This window comes from Coregonus lavaretus (genome assembly GCF_964263955.1).
Source record: "Coregonus lavaretus genome assembly, chromosome: 9".
In the NCBI taxonomy this organism is placed as follows: Eukaryota; Metazoa; Chordata; class Actinopteri; order Salmoniformes; family Salmonidae; genus Coregonus; species Coregonus lavaretus.
The window spans coordinates 19,544,691-19,562,777 of record NC_139996.1 but is presented as its reverse complement, the minus strand read 5'-3'; the positions used below and the strand labels follow the sequence as shown (position 1 = coordinate 19,562,777).

At 43.1% G+C, this 18,087-nt stretch overlaps 1 protein-coding gene across 1 annotated transcript in view; it reads right to left on the bottom strand.

Annotated features, from left to right (window-relative positions):
• Positions 1-18,087, bottom strand: part of LOC311135168 (inositol 1,4,5-trisphosphate-gated calcium channel ITPR2-like) — a 148,623-nt gene that overhangs the window by 8,090 nt on the left and 122,446 nt on the right. Inside the window, exons 52-55 of the mRNA XM_084169086.1 lie at positions 11,679-11,768; positions 8,668-8,798; positions 8,201-8,366; positions 7,450-7,610 (exon numbers count right to left, since the gene is read on the bottom strand). Coding sequence (XP_084025212.1) covers positions 7,450-7,610; positions 8,201-8,366; positions 8,668-8,798; positions 11,679-11,768 — 548 coding nt within the window. The remainder of the gene's footprint in view (positions 1-7,449; positions 7,611-8,200; positions 8,367-8,667; positions 8,799-11,678; positions 11,769-18,087) is intronic.

The window sequence follows — 18,087 nt, the reverse complement described above, 5'->3', positions numbered from 1 at the left end:
GATAGTCATAGTATAAATACATAGTTATTGTATACATTACACAATGACCCAACACACCTCCAGGCTGTGTAAGGGCTATTTGACCAAGAAGGAGAGTGATGGAGTGCTGCATCAGATGACCATGCCTCCACAATCCCCCGACCTCAACCAAATTGAGATGGTTTGGGATGAGTTGGACCACAGAGTGAAGGAAAAGCAGCCAACAAGTGCTCAGCATATGTGGGAACTCCTTCAAGACTGTTGGAAAAGCATTCCAGGTGAAGCTGGTTGAGAAAATGCCAAGAGTGTGCAAAGCTGTCATCAAGGCAAAGGGTGGCTATTTGAAGAATCTGATTTGTTTAACACTTTTTTGGTTACTACATGATTCCATATGTGTTATTTCATAGTTTTGATGTCTTCACTATTATTCTACAATGGAAAAAATGGGAAAAAAATAAATAATTTTTGAATGAGTAGGTGTGTCCAAACTTTTGACTGGTAGTGTATATATTCTTAATTCCATTCCTTACTTAGATTGTGTGTATTGGGTATATGTTGTGTAATTTTATTTATTTTATTTAACCTGTATTTAACTAGGCAAGTCAGTTAAGAACAAATTCTTATTTACAATGACTGCCTACATCGGCCAAACCCGGACAACGCCCTATGGGACTCCCAATCACGGCCGGTTGTGATACAGCCTGGAATCGAACCAGGGGGTCTGTAGTGACGCCTCAAGCACTGAGATGCAGTGCCTTAGACCGCTGCGCCACTCGGGAGCCCAATTGTTAGATATTACTTGTTAGATATTACTGCACTGTCGGAGCTAGAAACACAAGCATTTCGCTACACCCGCAATAATATCTGCTAAACACGTGTATGTGACAAATAAAATTTGATTAGAAGATTACCACGCAAGGGTATTTAGTGTTCTTCTGTTTCACGCCGATCCTATGGCATCCTTCCAGATCCTTTAGTGATATATCCACGTCAAGTTCCTCCGATATCAGCTTGAACACTTAGCGGGGAAAGGTCCCCTTTTTCCTCATCTTCTGGTATGGACAATATTCTCATGTTGTTTAATCTCATTCTGTTTTGCTGCTGATCCAATTCATCTTCTAAAGTTTGAAACTTTGTTTCCTGGAGGCTAATTTTGTTGTCTTGTTCGTTTATGCGCACTCTTTGTATGTGCATGTCTGACACATTAGACTCTACTTTCTTTTCGAACAAATCTACTTTTTTAACAACATATTGTAGCAGTTTGTTTGTTTTGGTGTGCATTGAGAGCATTTCACAATAACAGCACTTACAGTTGACCGGGGCAGCTCTAGCAGGGCAGAAATTTGACGAACTGACTTGTTGGAAAGGTGGCATCCTATGACAGTGCCACATTGACAGTCACTGAACTCTACTGCCAATGTTTGTCTATGGAGATTGCGTGGCTGTGTGCTCGATTTTATACACCTGTCAGCAACGGGTGTGGCTAAAATAGCCGAATTCATTAATTTGAAGGGGTGTCCACATACTTTTGTATATATAGTGTATGTTTTCCTGGATATCCTTTAGCTGTTCATGACTCTCGTTTGCATCTCCAAGTTGCTCCTTGTCTTTTCCTCTGAGGGAAGCCATTGGTTGTTGGATTCATGTCACTGCGCCGCTTTATCAACTGATTGGTTCGCTGCTGTACATAACTGACCGCTCACTCTCTCCCAGTTGCTTGGGGATATATTGATCTAGCGATTTTAGAGGCTTAATTTCAACTGTTGTCTGGCTTCTACATTTAATCACAGTTTTGTCAGTAAAAAATTGACCTATTCATTCCCCAACCATCCTATCGGTACGCGCATGCTCTCGCATTTCTATAGCTTCCTAAACATTATTTATAATGGTGGGGAAGTGCCAAGATGGAGGCGCCGTGGCTTCAAAACAGCATCCCCTGTCAGTCATCTAGTGAATACATAAATCATTGGTGGGAACTGGTTCAAGTTCCTCACTTAAGAGGAGTGTGAGCTGGGAGACAGGCCTGGTGTCTCACAGCCAGCCACTGCAGTAAACTGTAGAGAGAGCTGCTCAGACAAACTGACTCCAGATCAGATGGCTGGGTACTGCAGTAAGCTGTACAGTACGTCTCCTCAAAGAAACTGAATCCAGATCAGCCTCCACAAGCTCAAACACATAACCATTGTGTTTCAAGTGAAGCAGTGAGTAAAATGAGTAGGAATATAGCACTGTTGTAATTGCAGATGCAGATCAACAATTGACTAGGATTTGAAAAGGAGAACAGGGCCCATTATATAACAGGCGTAAGTTGTGTACGTGTGTCTGTGCCAATATCTGTGTGTACGTGTTGGTTTTCCTTTGTGTGCGTGTCTGTGTGTGTGTGTCTTTTGCGTGTGCTTGTGTGCGGATGTGTGTTGATTACATTCTTGCTTATGTGCGGGTGTGTGTGTGCTTATGCGCCGACATGTGCATGTGCTTGTGTGTGGATTTGTATGTGTGTGTGTGAGATAAGATAAGGTTCAGTGAGACAGATAGATCGCAATCAGCTGATGTTTTGTAAGCTCTTGTTGCCAATTTGGCTGAAAAACACTGTTTAAAAAGGCGTACATTCCACAGACTAACCTTTGAGCTGTGTGTATGGCCTAAAATAAATAATCACAGCCTACCTCTGACATAACAAGTCTTTCTCAACATAACCCCACAGTGTAAAAATTAACTTGGGCACAATCACTTGCCAAAACAATAACAGCGTACAGTATATTAGGGTGAGTCAGGGGTTCAGTATTGCTTCACTGAACCATTCTGACACCTCACTTAGTCTCACACTACACCACTCGCAGTGGCTCTCCAGTGGTTGCCTGTCGCCATATCGCTGTGAAGCTTTTCCACCAGGCACACAACAGAACATGGACAAAGCACATGACTCAGCATGATAGTGACTAGGGGAACAACCATTTTAGGCTTGAGTTTGAGAGGAGTTGTGTACGGTTTCTCCTGCCTGCAGCACTGAGTCTAGCAGGGGAATCTACACTGCACTGCAACACAGAGAGAAAGAGAGAGTGAGTGTGTATATTAGAGAGAGAGAGAGAGAGAGAGAGAGAATCAGAGAGGCACAGACCGATAAAGGGGAGTTATAGGGACACACACTCACAACCTGCTCAGAGGGATGACTAGTTAATGAACCATGATTATACTCTAAAGTATGTCAGGTTCAGGTGCCCTCTGTAGGGCATTTGTTCATTGGTTAGTGCTATTCAGAATCTTTGGGACGTCCCTACCCTAAACCCTAAACCCGAACCTTAACCATAACCCTTACCTAACCTTTTACATTTCAACTTTCCTATCTTTATTTGGCTAGTCACTCTGACATAGCACCACCCCTAAGGGTACACGTGCATGCACACACCTCACCTGAGGAAGCATTCACATTTTTTGACCAATCCACTTCCATAATCAACCCTAGTGACCTGTAGTCCACTACACTGCTATCAAACTAAGAAAAGCAAGCAGCACGTGATTGTGTTAATCACTGTCTTGAGAAAGAGCACCAAGGTTGTTCAATTCATCCATCTCTGCTGGAGACTGTACTAAATGTACTGTAGCACAGGATGTGCTGCCTTCCACTTGACTCACCTAGGTAAAAACTGACTGACTCAGAGGAGTGTGTGTGTGAGAGAGAGAGAGAGAGAGAGAGAGAGAGAGAGAGAGAGAGAGAGACTATGCGTGTGTGTGTTTGTGTGTGTGTGTGTGTGTGTGATGTTGTATGTGTGCCCCACAGGGACACGTTGACCTTTGGCCTCTCTATAGAGCATGAGTTCAGAGGCCCCTCTCTATGCTTGTCTTCCTTTCTCCTGTTGCCGCCGACAACCGACGCGTGACGGCCACGTTGCTAAGGAGACAAATGACTTGCTGCGTGATAATGAGTGTGTGTGTGTGTGTGTGTATGTGAGAGAAGGGACAGGAGAGCACGTGCCAGGCATGGCTGATCCATTAGCGGGCCACTTGAGATGGGTTATGTAACAGAGCTGTGGCTGCTGCTGCAGTACACCTGCTGGTTCTGTGCTCACTGTGATAATCACACACACACACAGAAAATGCACACATACAGTGCATTCGGAAAATATTCAGACCCCTTGACTTTTTCCACATTTTGTTACATTACAGCCTTATTCTAAAACTGATTAAATAGTTTTTGTTCTTTATCAATCTACCCCCAATACCCATAATGACAAAAAAAAAAATAAAAAAAATATCACATTTGCATAAGTATTCAGCCCCTTTACTCAGTACTTTGTTGAAGCACCTTTGGCAGCGATTACAGCCTTGAGTCTTCTTGGGTATGACGATACAAGCTTGGCAAACCTGTATTTGTGGAGTTTCTCCCATTCTTCTCAGCAGATCCTCTCAAGCTCTGTCAGGTTGGATGGGGAGTGTCGATGCACAGCTATTTTCAGGTCTCTCCAGAGATGTTCGATCGGGTTTAAGCCCGGGCTCTGGCTAGGCCACTCAGAGACTTGTCCCGAACCCACTCCTGCGCTGTCTTGGCTATGTGCTTAGGGTCGTTGTCCTGTTGGAAGGTGAACTGTCACCCCAGTCTGAGATCCTGAGCGCTCTGGAGCAGGTTTTCATCAAGGATCTCTCTGTACTTTGCTCCATTCATCTTTCCCTCGATCCTGACTAGTCTCCCAGTCCCTGCCGCTGAAAACCATCCCCACAGCATGATGCTGCCACCACCATGCTTCACCGTAGGGATGGTGCCAGGTTTCCTCCAGACGTGACACTTGGCCTTCAGGCCAAAGAGTTCAATCTTGGTTTCATCAAACCAGAGAATCTTGTTTCTCATGGTCTGAGAGTCCTTTAGGTGCCTTTTGGCAAACTCCAAGCGGGCAGTCGTCATGTGCCTTTTACTGAGGAGTGGCTTCCATCTGGCCACTCTACCATAAAGGCCTGATTGGTGGAATGCTGCAGAGATGGTTGTGCTTCTGGAACTCTAGAGCTCTGTCAGAGTGACCATCGGGTTCTTTGTCACCTCCCTGACCAAGGCCCTTCTCCCCCGATTGCTCAATTTGGCCAACTCTAGGAAGAGTCTTGGTGGTTCCAAACTTCTTCCATTTAAGAATGATGGAGGCCACTGTGTTCTTGGGGACCTTCAATGCTGCAGAAATGTTTTGGCACCCTTCCCCAGATCTGGGCCTCAACACAATCATGTCTTGGAGCTCTACAGACAATGTCTTCGACCTCATGGCTTGGTTTTTGCTGTGGGACCTTATATAGACAGGTGTGTGCCTTTCCAAATCATGTCCAATAATTTGAATTTACCACAGGGGGGCTCCAATCAAGTTGTAGAAACATCTCAATGATGATCAATGGAAACAGGATGCTCAATTTCGAGTCTCATAGCAAAGGGTCTGAATACTTATGTAAATAAGGTTACTTTCTTTTATTGTAATATATTTGCTAAAATGTCGAAAAACCTGTTTTCGCTTTGTCATTATGGGGTATTTTGTGTAGATTGATGAGGAATAATCCATTTTAGAATAAGGCTGTAATGTAACAAAATGTGGAAAAAGTCAAAGGGTCTGAATACTTTCCGAATGCACTGTAAGCATGTAAAAAAACACACACAGACACACAAACGTAACAGCATCCTCCACTTTTGCTCATTCTGTACTTAACAGCCAGATGCACTCATTCTCTAAGTCTTGTAAACTGTGTTTTGTGTTTGTGTCTATGTACGTGTACGTATGTGAGGCTGTCCTAAGGTGTCAGCTCTGCACACAGACATGGAGGGAGGGAGGGAGGGAGGTGGTCAGACAGTGGGTTAATTAGCTAGTCCACCCCTCAGACTGAGTCAGGACTGCTGTGTGTGTTCACCTAAAGCAGACTGCAGAGAACACAGCTCCTCAATGCACTTCAGTTCTGTCTACTACAGAACTGCATACACATGTCAACAGAATATACTTTTAAATACATATTTTCAGAGCTTAATGTACACAGATCTTGATCTTATATTGTTTAGAAGAGATACAGATCCGGGACTGATTATTGTCTATAAATCCAGGCTGTTGTCGTTTTCTGCCAATCACAGTGCTTATAGGCCCAACATAAAAATATTCACCATGCACTAGTACCTTTTACTGATTGGCCGTCAGAAGAGGACGCATCACTTCTTTAAAACATCCTAAAATAGATTCAGTTGTCAACTATTTGTTATGCAAAAATCTGCATCATTATACAATCATCCCTGATCTCCCATTATGTAATCATGTAAATCACCACAATGATGTTTGAATCCATTAACCTCTTGGCAACCATCTAAAACGACTTTACTTAAAGCATCCAGCTATAATGCTTTATAATGCGTTATAATCATCTATCAGCTTTTATAATGTCTTATAACAAGGCATATCATATGTTAAGTATCTCTTTGTTTCAACAGATTCAAAATCGCTGGTATTAGTCAAGATCATTATGAGATGATTATAAGGCATTATGAGGGGGTTATTCATGCTCATGACAAGCCTAACGATGCATTATAATTGCATCATAATACCTACCCCATACATAAAAGCTCCTCTTTATTGCTTCTCTTCCAGACAGGTTGCGGCACTCATTACCATACAGTGAGCTGATGCCTCCACCCTTTATATGACTGTATCACACTACTACAACCCTAGAGGGGAGAAGGTCAGAGTATCACACTACTACAATCCTAGAGGGGAGAAGGTCAGAGTATCACACTACTACAACCCTAGAGGGGAGAAGGTCAGAGTATCACACTACTACAATCCTAGAGGGGAGAAGGTCAGAGTATCACACTACTACAACCCTAGAGGGGAGAAGGTCAGAGTATCACACTACTACAATCCTAGAGGGGAGAAGGTCAGAGTATCACACTACTACAACCCTAGAGGGGAGAAGGTCAGAGTATCATAGTAGCAGTCACTAGTTTCTGTGAAACCTGAGAGAAGTACTGCACTGTAGCTTTATAACCAAGTCTGAGAAGATAATTAAAAGGAGAGGAAGAGAAAAGAGGGAAGAGAGGGAGACTGATGCTGGGCAGGGGGAAGGGGTGTGTGGCTCAGTCACGTTTTGGGTGTTTTTTTTCTCTCTTTTTTTTGGCTGAGTCTGCTGCAGAGGCTGGGGGTTCACTGTCAGACTGGAACACTGTGTCTGGCTGCGGAGGACAAAGAGGAGGAGGCGGAACACACACTGAGACGCTACAGCTACTGCATACATATACACTGCCAGGACAAACTGTGTGTTTGTGTGTGTAAGAGGTCTGATTTTAACGTTCCAACACTGTTTTCACATTCAACATAGGGGCTCAAGTATAAAATCCTGACTCATCATTGCATCACCAGTACCTTGGTGATAAAATACACACACCCTTCCATCATGCAACACAGACCCTGTGTGTTCAGGTAAAGACGTGTTGAGCATGGAGGAGATAGCTAACTAACTACCCACCTTGATCATCTGGGCCACGTAGCTCTCGGGGCCTGTGTACTCCGTGGGGTCCTTCACCCTCACCAGAACCAGGAAGTACAGGTAGTGCCACATGTTGTGTTCCGACCTGATGTGCTCCTCAAATGACACTGTCTTGTTGTCGAATTTATCCCTCTCCAACCCTGAGAGGGGTGAAACACTACTTATACACTCTGATACACCAATTCCCTTCACCTTTCAGTCTTATCCTGCTGTTTCTTTGGTGTTCTTAACCATATTTTAGAGCCTCTATCCTGTCTTGTTGTATATCTACAGCACATAGTAATGTCTGATATCTACAGGCAGCAAGCACAGTACAGCAAGTTAGATTTTTTTTCTAACATTCCAAGACAGTCGAATGAGTATTGCTATCAAAGTTGCAATATGCAAGAAATGTACAGTAGAATTACACTATTTACTGAATTTGCATCAAGATGATACAAAAAACCTGACAGTTCGCGCAGGAGGGTAACAAATAAAGCAACAGAACTGTACTATTTGTATTTCTCTGCTATGTAGTGCGATGTACTGTTATGTAATGCTATGTGCTGTTATGTAGTGCTATGTACTGTTATGTAGTGCTATGTACTGTTATGTAGTGCTATGTACTGTTATGTAGTGCTGTGCAGTGTTTTGTGTTGCTCTATAGTGCCATGTAGTTCTATGTAGTGCTACATAGTGTTATGTAGTGCTATGTGGAGTTATGAAGTGATAGGTAGGGCTGTGTACACACCACAGATGAAGCAGGTGGTCTTCAGTATCTCCTCCTTCCTCTGTTTCTCGCTCCTCAGGTCGGCGAACGTATCGATGATGACGCCGAAGATCAGGTTTAGGACGATGATGATGACAATGAAGAAGAACAGTAGGTCATACACCACACGGGCCGCAAACAGAGGATCCTGGTTAATGAGTGGACCGGTAAGAAACAATGAAAAAGTGATTTCATCAGCATCATCATCATGAAAAGTTGTATCACTATACAAGTCATCATACTCAGCATCGTCATAATCATCATCCCAATTAATAACATCGTTATAATTATAATTGCCATCACCATCATTATGAAAAAGAGTTGATGGCCTTTTGTTTTCTATATTTTTTGTAAAACAAACAGTCAATCCATCCCCCCCATCCATCAATTACTGGCTGACTGGTTCATTGATATACAGATTGATTGTTTGATTGGACCATGTCACTCACGTCTTTGGAAGGCTTCCTCAGCACGTCTCCCACTCCCCCTCCGTTCCTCAGGCCCTGGTTCAGCACCGTCACGATACACATGAGCAGAGTGTCACACACACGCTCCGTCCCATCGTCCCCCCCCACCATCACTGGACACACACACACAGCAAAACATTCAGCCATGAGGTATGTATATGTGTGTACGAAACTAATGATAGATGTACACAACAAAGGTGGTAGTGTCCTAGATCTTCCTGACAATGAGTGACACATTTATAATTAAAAAACATTCTGACAAAATTCTAAAACCTGCACAGGTTGAAATCCCTTCACAATAGTAGATGTGGGACTTCAACACAGGATGAAAGAGTTTAAACAAAGGAACACATGGGATGATGTGACCCCTCTACGTGACAGAAAAAAAATGAAAGAAATAGAGGGAGGGGGGTGTAAAGAAAAAAGCAAGAGAGAGATTGAGAGGCTGAAAAAATAGCCAGAGATGGAGGGATAGAAATAGCATGGAAAGAGGAGTGGGTTAGGTCACGTGTAGAGGCCCCTGAAGTGCTTGTGATCCATGGACAAACACTGGGCTGGAGAACAAAGATGAGTACGATGAGTCATCCCCTCTGCTTCTCCCTTTCCAGGATGCTGCTTTAACGTCCTGCCACTAACACCTTATATCTCAACACCCTTCCTCAGCCAATGCCTCAGTGTGGAACCTTCCATAGGCTAACTGACTGGAGAGGTAGCCAACACTTCACATTTACACAGCTCCCAGAACAAGTACACACCTAGAGGGCTACTGAATGCTAAGGACTGAGAACTGACTGAACTAGCCAAGGTCTGATTAGAAACCACTGTCACAGGAAATGAGTCCTATTGAGTCTGGGGCTCCATGTGCACATGTGCCAAATGCTGTTAGATAAAGCATTCATGATAAGGACAAGTGGTTGGCTGTTCATGTCACATGGCCTAAAAAAATAATAATACAGTACCAGCCAAAGGTTTGGACACACCTACTCATTCAAGGAATTTTGTTAATTTTTTATTATTTTCTAATTGTAGAATAATAGTGAAGACATCAAAACTATGAAATAACACATATGGAATCATGTAGTAACAAAAAAAGTGTTAAACAAATAAAAATATGTTATATTTGAGATTCTTCAAAGCAGCCACCCTTTGCCTTGATGACAGCTTTGCACACTCTTGGCATTCTCTCAACCAGCTTCACCTGGAATGCTTTTCCAACAGTCTGGAAGGAGCTCCCACATATGCTGAGCACTTGTTGGCTGCTTTTTCTTCACTCCACGGTCCAACTCATCCCAAACCATCTCAATTGGGTTGAGGTCGGGTGATTGTGGAGGCCAGGTCACCTGATGCAACACTGCATCATTCTCCTTCTTGGTCAAATAGCTCTTACACAGCCTGGAGGTGTGTTGGGTCATTGTGCTGTTGAAAAACAAATGATAGTCTGACTAAGCGCAAACCAGATGGGATGGCGTATCGCTGCAGAATGCTGTAGTAGCCATGCTGGTTAAGTGTGCCTTGAATTCTAAATAAATCACAGACAGTGTCACCAGCAAAGAACCCCCACACCATCACACCTCCTCCTCCATGCTTCACAGTGAGAACCACACATGCGGAGATCATCCGTTCACCTACACTGCGTCTCACAAAGACACGGCGGTTGGAACCAAAAATCTCAAATTCGGACTCATCAAACCAAAGGACAGCTTTCCACCAGTCTAATGTCCATTGCTCGTGTTTCTTGGCCCAAGCAAGTCTCTTCTTCTTATTGGTGTCCTTTAGTAGTGGTTTCTTTGTAGCAATTCAACCATGAAGGCCTGATTCACGCAGTCTCCTCTGAACAGTTGATGTTGAGATGTGTCTGTGACTTGAACTCTGTGAAGTATTTATTTGGGCTGCAATCTGAGGTGCAGTTAACTCTAATGAACTTATCTTCTGCAGCAGAGGTAACTCTGGGTCTTCCTTTCCTGTGGCGGTCCTCATGAGAGCCAGTTTCATCATAGCGCTTGATGGTTTTTGCGACTGCACTTGAAGAAACGTTCAAAGTTCTTGAAATGTTCCGGATTGACTGACCTTCATGTCTTAAAGTAATGACGGACTGTCATTTCTCTTTGCTTATATGAGCTGTTCTTGCCATAATATGGACTTGGTCTTTTACCAAACAGGGTTATCTTCTGTATACCACCCCTACCTTGTCACAACACAACTGATTGGCTCAAATGCATTAAGAAGGAAAGAAATCCCACAAATTAACTTTTAACAAGGCACACCTGTTAATTGAAATGCATTCCAGGAGACTACGTCATGAAGCTGGTTGAGAGAATGCCAAGAGTGTGTAAAGCTGTCATCAAGGCAAGGGGTGGCTACTTTGAAGAATCTCAAATCTAAAATATATTTTGATTTGTTTAACACTTTTTTGGTTACTACATGATTCCATATGTGTTATGTTATAGTTTTGGTGTCTCACTATTATTCTACAACGTAGAAAATAGTAAAAAGAAAGAAAAACCCTGGAATGAGTAAGTGTGTCCAAACTTTTGACTGGTACTGTATATTTTGCATGTTTTTGGACAGAGAGCGATAGAGGTGAAAAGTAGGAGAGAAAGTGCTGAAAGAGCAGTGGGCCGGATTCCAACCCATGTTGGCAACGGTCCTTAGTACATGTGCTCCCGAGGCAGCGGCTATAGACCGCTAGACCTGCCCAGACCTAGACCTGCCCAGACCTAGACCTGCCCAGACCTAGACCTGCCCAGACCTAGACCTGCCCAGACCTAGACCTGCCCAGACCTAGACCTGCCCAGACCTAGACCTGCCCAGACCTGCCCAGGCTACACACACAGCTTCTTTAGTTGGCTAAAAGTAAATGACATGGAGAGTTCCAAAGCCTCTGCAGCATTGTCACTTTTACACAGAGGAAAATGTTAATGAGACAAGGGGAGAATACCATTTAAGTGGGTCATTTTAGAGACTTGTGGCTTAGTTTGGTGATAATAACTTACTGGTGACAGACGTGGGTATGGAGTCCGGGCAGCCGTCTTTCAAACACTTGTCGGAGGGAGCTCGGCCATCTTTTAGTGTTTCCAGTTTCCCTAAAAGCAGGAAAATAAGCAAGTTCAACTGAATGATGACACAAAAAAAAGAATAGGACTGTATACAGAAATTATTTTGCACAGGTTACTAGAGACAATACGCTTGAAGGTTCTCATCAACATTTCATCATCTATAAACTTTATTAAAAGGTTGCACCCAAACAGGGAGTGGACATTCCCCTTTTGTCATGGAGGATAGACCTGTTGTCTATTCATAACCAGCCAACATGAATCACATTAGCTGTAGTTGCGTATCCAGAGCATAACAGCAGATGCAGGCTGGTGGCTGTGTGTGTTTGGTAATACTAATGACATTTCAACAGGCTCTTCATATCCTTCTCAACAGTGCTTGACCGTGATAATGAGAGAGACAGGCAGAGAGAGGAGGCCCACGCCTGGGCTGGAGAGTCACGACCAGGGACCATTGAGACCATAACAGGGAGTAGGGAAGCTGGGGAGCTATGGCAGGGTGCTCCCCTCTCCTCTCCACTACTAAAACATAACGTTGTCACAACATTGCAAATAAGTTGTGAGAAGGTTGGTTATGACATTGACCACGTTTACATGCACACAGTATTCGGGATAGTAGCTCATATCCCGCTTAAGGTCTTATTCGTGATAAGCTGCTTACATGCACCTTTGATATCCCGCTCACGTGTATCCCTGTATCTATGAATAAACAGAATCTTCCTAATTGAAGTTCATATGGCTTAACTGGAATAGTAACTGAAATCTAGACACTGACTGTAGGCGAATAACCTCTCACATGTAGCCTAATATAATATTAACTCCTGCAGAATTATGCATTTCTTGCAGTAAAATGATACAAATGTTAATTTTGTCCTGGGAACAGGAGTGGAGAAATCTGATTTATTTCTTTGAAAATCTCTTGAGAAAATGTGAATGCACGTGTACAGTGTTATCTTTGAGACTGTTACGCAAGCAGACAGTATTTCAACCACATACAGTGCATTCGGAAAGTATTCAGACCCCTTGACTTTTTCCACATTGTTACATTACAGCCTTATTCTAAAATTGATTTGCTCATCAATCTACACACAATACCCCATAATGACAAAGCAAAAACAGTTTTGAAGAAATGTTGGCACATTTATAAAACTACAAAAACAGAAATACCTTATTTACATAAGTATTCAGACCCTTTGCTATGAGACTCAAAATTGAGCTCAGGTGCATCCTGTTTCCATTGATCATCCTTGAGATGTTTCTACAACTTGATTGGAGTCCACCTGTGGTAAATTCAATTGATTGGACATGACTTGGAAAGGCACACACCTGTCTATATAAGGTCCCACAGTTGACAGTGCATGTCAGAGCAAAAACCAAGCCATGAGGTCGAAGGAATTGTCCGTAGAGCTCCGAGAAAGGATTGTGTCGAGACACAGCTCTGGGGAAGGGTAACAAAAAATGTCTGCAGCATTGAAGGTCCCCAAGAACACGGTGGCCTCCATCATTCTTAAATGGAAGAAGTTTGGAACCACCAAGACTCTTCCTAGAGCTGGCCGCCCAGCCAAACTGAGCAATCTGGGGAGAAGGGCCTTGGTCAGGGAGGTGACCAAGAACCCGATGGTCACTCTGACAGAGCTCCAGAGTTCCTCTGTGGAGATGGGAGAATCTTCCAGAAGGAAAAACATCTCTGCAGCACTCCACCAATCAGGCCTTTATGGTAGAGTGGCCAGACGGAAGTCTGGAGTTTGCCAAAAGGCACCTAAAGACTCTCAGACCATGAGAAATAAGATTCTCTGGTCTGATGAAACCAAGATTGAACTCTTTGGCCTGAATGCCAAGCGTCAGGTTTGGATGAAACCTGGCACCATCCCTACGGTGAAGCATGGTGTTGGAAGCATCATGATGTGGGGATGTTTTTCAGCGGCAGGGACTGGGAGACTAGTCAGGATTGAGGGAAAGATGAAAGGAGCAAAGTACAGAGAGATCCTTGATGAAAACCTGCTCCAGACCGCTCAGGACCTCAGACTGGGGTGAAGGTTCAGCTTCTAACAGGACAACGACCCTAAGCACATAGCCAAGACAACACAGGAGTGGCTTCGGGACAAGTCTCTGAATGTCCCTGAGTGGCCCAGCCAGAGCCCGGACATGAACCCAATCAAACATCTCTGGAGAGACCTGAAAATAGCTGTGCAGCGACGCTCCCCATCCAACCTGACAGAGCTTGAGAGGATCTGCAGAGAAGAATGGGAGAAACTCCCCAAATACAGGTGTGCCAAGCTTGTAGCATCAAGAAGACTTGAGGCTGTAATCGCTGCCAAAGGTGCTTCAACAAAGAGTAAAGGGTCTGAATACTTAAGTCAATGTAATATTTCAGTTATATATTTTGTATACATTTGCTAAAATTTCTAAAAACCATTTTTTTCTTTTTCATTATGGGGTATTGTGTGTAGATTGACAAGGGGAAAAAACTATTTAATCAATTTTAGAATAAGGCAGTAACGTAACAAAATGTGGAAAAAGTCAAGGGGTCTGAATACTTTCCAAATGTACTGTATAATATGCACCCAAGACCAACTGAAGTCTAATCAGAAACGTGTTTCACCATTTTCTCAGCTTTCCATTTCCGTAAAACCGGTCAAACTGTTGGTATTTGGAAATTTTGCACAGGAACAATCTGTCCACTGTTTTGAAGTTATTGCGTTTTCTCCCCGGTCCCTAAACGAAACAGACAACTTTCCTGTTGTTAACTAGATAACTAATGCATTCATTCTATCAATGTAAGACATTATTTTGGTGAACACTAGCGTATTTAGTCTTCCAGGGCAACAAGTTATAACAGAAGAGAAGCTGCATGTATCTAACTATAGTCGACAAACAAATGGCCTAAATTAAAATATGGCCTACCAAATGTTGGAAATTATAAGCAGAAACGTATCTAAATTAGGGGTGAAAGTAGCCTGAGCCAGTAGGCTATATGGTCCAGTACGGAGTATCAGCAAAATACATTATTATGGAAATATTATGGTGGATCGAACTGTGCAGGTATAGCGCACTTTTTAAAGTGATTAGTTTGACAATCAGATGAAAACATCACACAACACCCATGATATGCGTGAAACTGACCGCAAAAAACAACAGTAAACGGGATAAGATGTTCACATGCCACAGTATCCAATCGAAGATCAGAATATCCCAGGCATCTTATCCGGGTTTCTCATAACTGGGACACAAGCTTTTTTGGGTTATTGTAAAATGGGATATGATGTTTATATGCATCAACTCAAAAACAGAATAATTGAGTATCCCGAATAATAACGGGATATTGGTGTGCACGTAAACATGGCCACTTGTGACAACATCTCAATTTGATTGGTCACAAATAGTGACTTGGAGACAACTTTGTGACAACCAATTCGGTCTAGGGTCCATGCCTGGAGCTCGTTTTTTGCGTAAGAGATTTTAGTTTATACCCATCTCAGCCCTGTTGACTGTCTTTTAGCTAGGTCTTTTTCATTTATCGAAATGTGCACTAAGAATTGCAGTGCCCTCAGACAGCTCAGCCCACAGACAGAGACACACACATTCACCCACCCCCCAGCCCAGCCGGTTACATAAGAGAGTGCTGCGCTGCACAGCCACTGCTCCAGATTATGCAACAGGTGCACATGTGCTGGCAGGTTCTCTCCCTCTGACCGCCCGAGCGCTGCGCAAGAGCACGTACACACGCCCACACTCTCGCATGCATGCACACATGCTCTGGAAAGCTCTCACACACATAGCCAAATGGGGAAGTGAGCAATGGCATAGGCTATCCATTCTGCATGCAAAGATGTATTGACGTACAGTGCCTTGTGATTGTTGGTCGCACCCATCTACACACAATACCCCATAAGGACTAAGTGAAAACGTGTTTTAAGAAATGTGGAAAAAGAACCCAAATGAAGCGTTTGAGTTTAGTGAGTCCACCAGATCAGAGGCAGTAGCGATGACCAGGGATGTTGTCTTGATAAGTGCGTGAATCTGACAATTTTCCTGTCCTGCTAAGCATTCAAAATGTAACGAGTAACTTTGGGTGTCAAGGAAAATGGATGGAGTAAAAAGTATATGATTTTCTTTAGGAATGTAGTCGAGTAAAAGTAAAACCTGTCAAAAATACAAATAGTAAAGTAAAGTACAGATCTCCCTAAAAACAACTTAAGTAAAAATACTTTAAAGTACTACTTAAGTATTCACACCCCTGAGTCAATACATGTTAGAATCACCTTTGGTAACGATTACAGCTGTGAGTCTTTCTGGGTAAGTCTCTAAGAGCTTTGCACATCTGGATTGCACATTATATATATGTTTTATTCTTCAAGCTCTGTCAAGTTGGTTGTTGATCATTGCTAGAAAGACATTTTGAAGTCGCCATAGATTTATACGCCGATTTAAGTCTAAACTGTAACTAGGCCACTCAGGAACATTCAATGCCATCTTGGTAAGCAGCTCTAGTGTATATTTGGCCTTGTGTTTTAGGTTATTGTCCTGCTGAAAGGTGAATTCATCTCCCAGTGTCTGTTGGAAAGCAGACTGAACCAGGTTTTCCTTTAGGATTTTGCATGTGCTTAGCTCTATTTGGTTTATTTTTATCCTAAAAAACTCCATTGCCAATGATAAGCATACCCATATAACATGACGCTGCCACCATGCTTGAAAATATGAAGAGTGGTATTCAGTGATGTGTTGGATTTGCCCCAAACATAACGATTTGTATTCAGGACATAAAGTTAATTTCTTGGCACATTTTTTGCAGTTTTACTTTCGTGCCATATTGCATGTTTTGGAATATTTGTATTCTGTACAGGGCTTCCTTCTTTTCACTCTGTCATTTAGGTTAGTATTGTGGAGTAACTACAATGTTGTTGATCCATCTTCAGTTTTTTCCTATCACAGCCATTAAACTCTGTAACCGTTTTAAAGGGCGGCAGGTAGCTTAGTGGGTAAGAGGGTTGTGCCAGTAACTGAAAGGTCGCTGGTTCTAATCCCCGAGCCGACTAGGTGAAAAATCTGTCGATGTGCCCTTAAGCAAGGCACTTAACCCTAATTGCTCCTGTAAGTCGCTCTGGATAAGAGCGTCGGCTAAATGACTAAAATGTAAATGTTAAAGTCACCATTGGCCTCATGGTGAAATCCCTGAGCGGTTTCCTTCCTCTCTGGCAACTGAGTTAGGAAGGACACCTATATATTTTTAGTGACTGGGTGTGATGACATAGTGTAATTAATAATTTCACCATGCTCAAAGGGATATTCAATGTCTGCTTTTTTTGTGTGCCTTTTTTAGCCTCGAAACCTTAATGACTTGGAGAAGTTCTGCAAAGAGGAGTGGAACAAAATCCCTCCTGAGATGTGTGCAAACCTGGTGGCCAACTACAAGATACGTCTGACCTCTGTGATTGCCAACAAGGGTTTTGCCACCAAGTACTAAGTCTGTCTCTCAATGTTCAAATAAACCTACCATTAAAATTATAGACTGATCATGTCTTTGTCAGTGGGCAAACGTACAAAATCAGCAGGGGATCAAATACTTTTTTCCCTCACTGTATGTAAACCACAGAGAAAGAGGCAAAGCGAGAGGTTTCACTCGCTAAAATCTGTCCAAAATAAGCCTAATGTGTTTCTATGCGCTTATTTTCAACCTAAGCTTGTCGTCTGCCTTCCCGCCTTTGGGACAACGACTCCCATTGTTAGGGTGGAGACATGAGCATCTCGTCATTATATACAGATCTCTGGCGTAAATGGGAAGGTGCACAGCACAGAAGGAGCGAACGAGACCAAAAAGACAACATGAGAACAAGCAGACATAAACACTCATAAAAACGAAAAATAAAAATAACCTAGATTCTGTGATTCAGGCATTTGGAATATCGCGCAAAAAAAAATATTTGAATAAATTGAATTCATTCGATATATCGCCCAGCCCTACTACCCAGTGGGCAAAATGGATTGCACTGACGTCATTATTAGTTTGTGGTCAGGTTGTATACTGGCTGTATGAGGAAGTTCTCATGATCGAGGGACATAGAATTGGCCAGTCAGCCAGTCAGGTGTGGGTATTGACGGGGGACGGTTAGGTGTGGGTGGGTGGCAGGCCTAATGGGGAGACTATGTGGCCACAGTCCAGTGTAAGAGGTGTTCGGGGAAAACATCAGAGATCATGGACCTTCCACTGAGCAGTGACAATATCAGCGATCAGCAGGACAGGCTGAGGTGGGTGGGGTAGTGCGGGGGAGCACGGGGACGACAGAGCTGAGTAAACGGTCAGAGACCTAGGGTAATATAGGGGTTGAGGAACATTGGGTACCGGTACTAA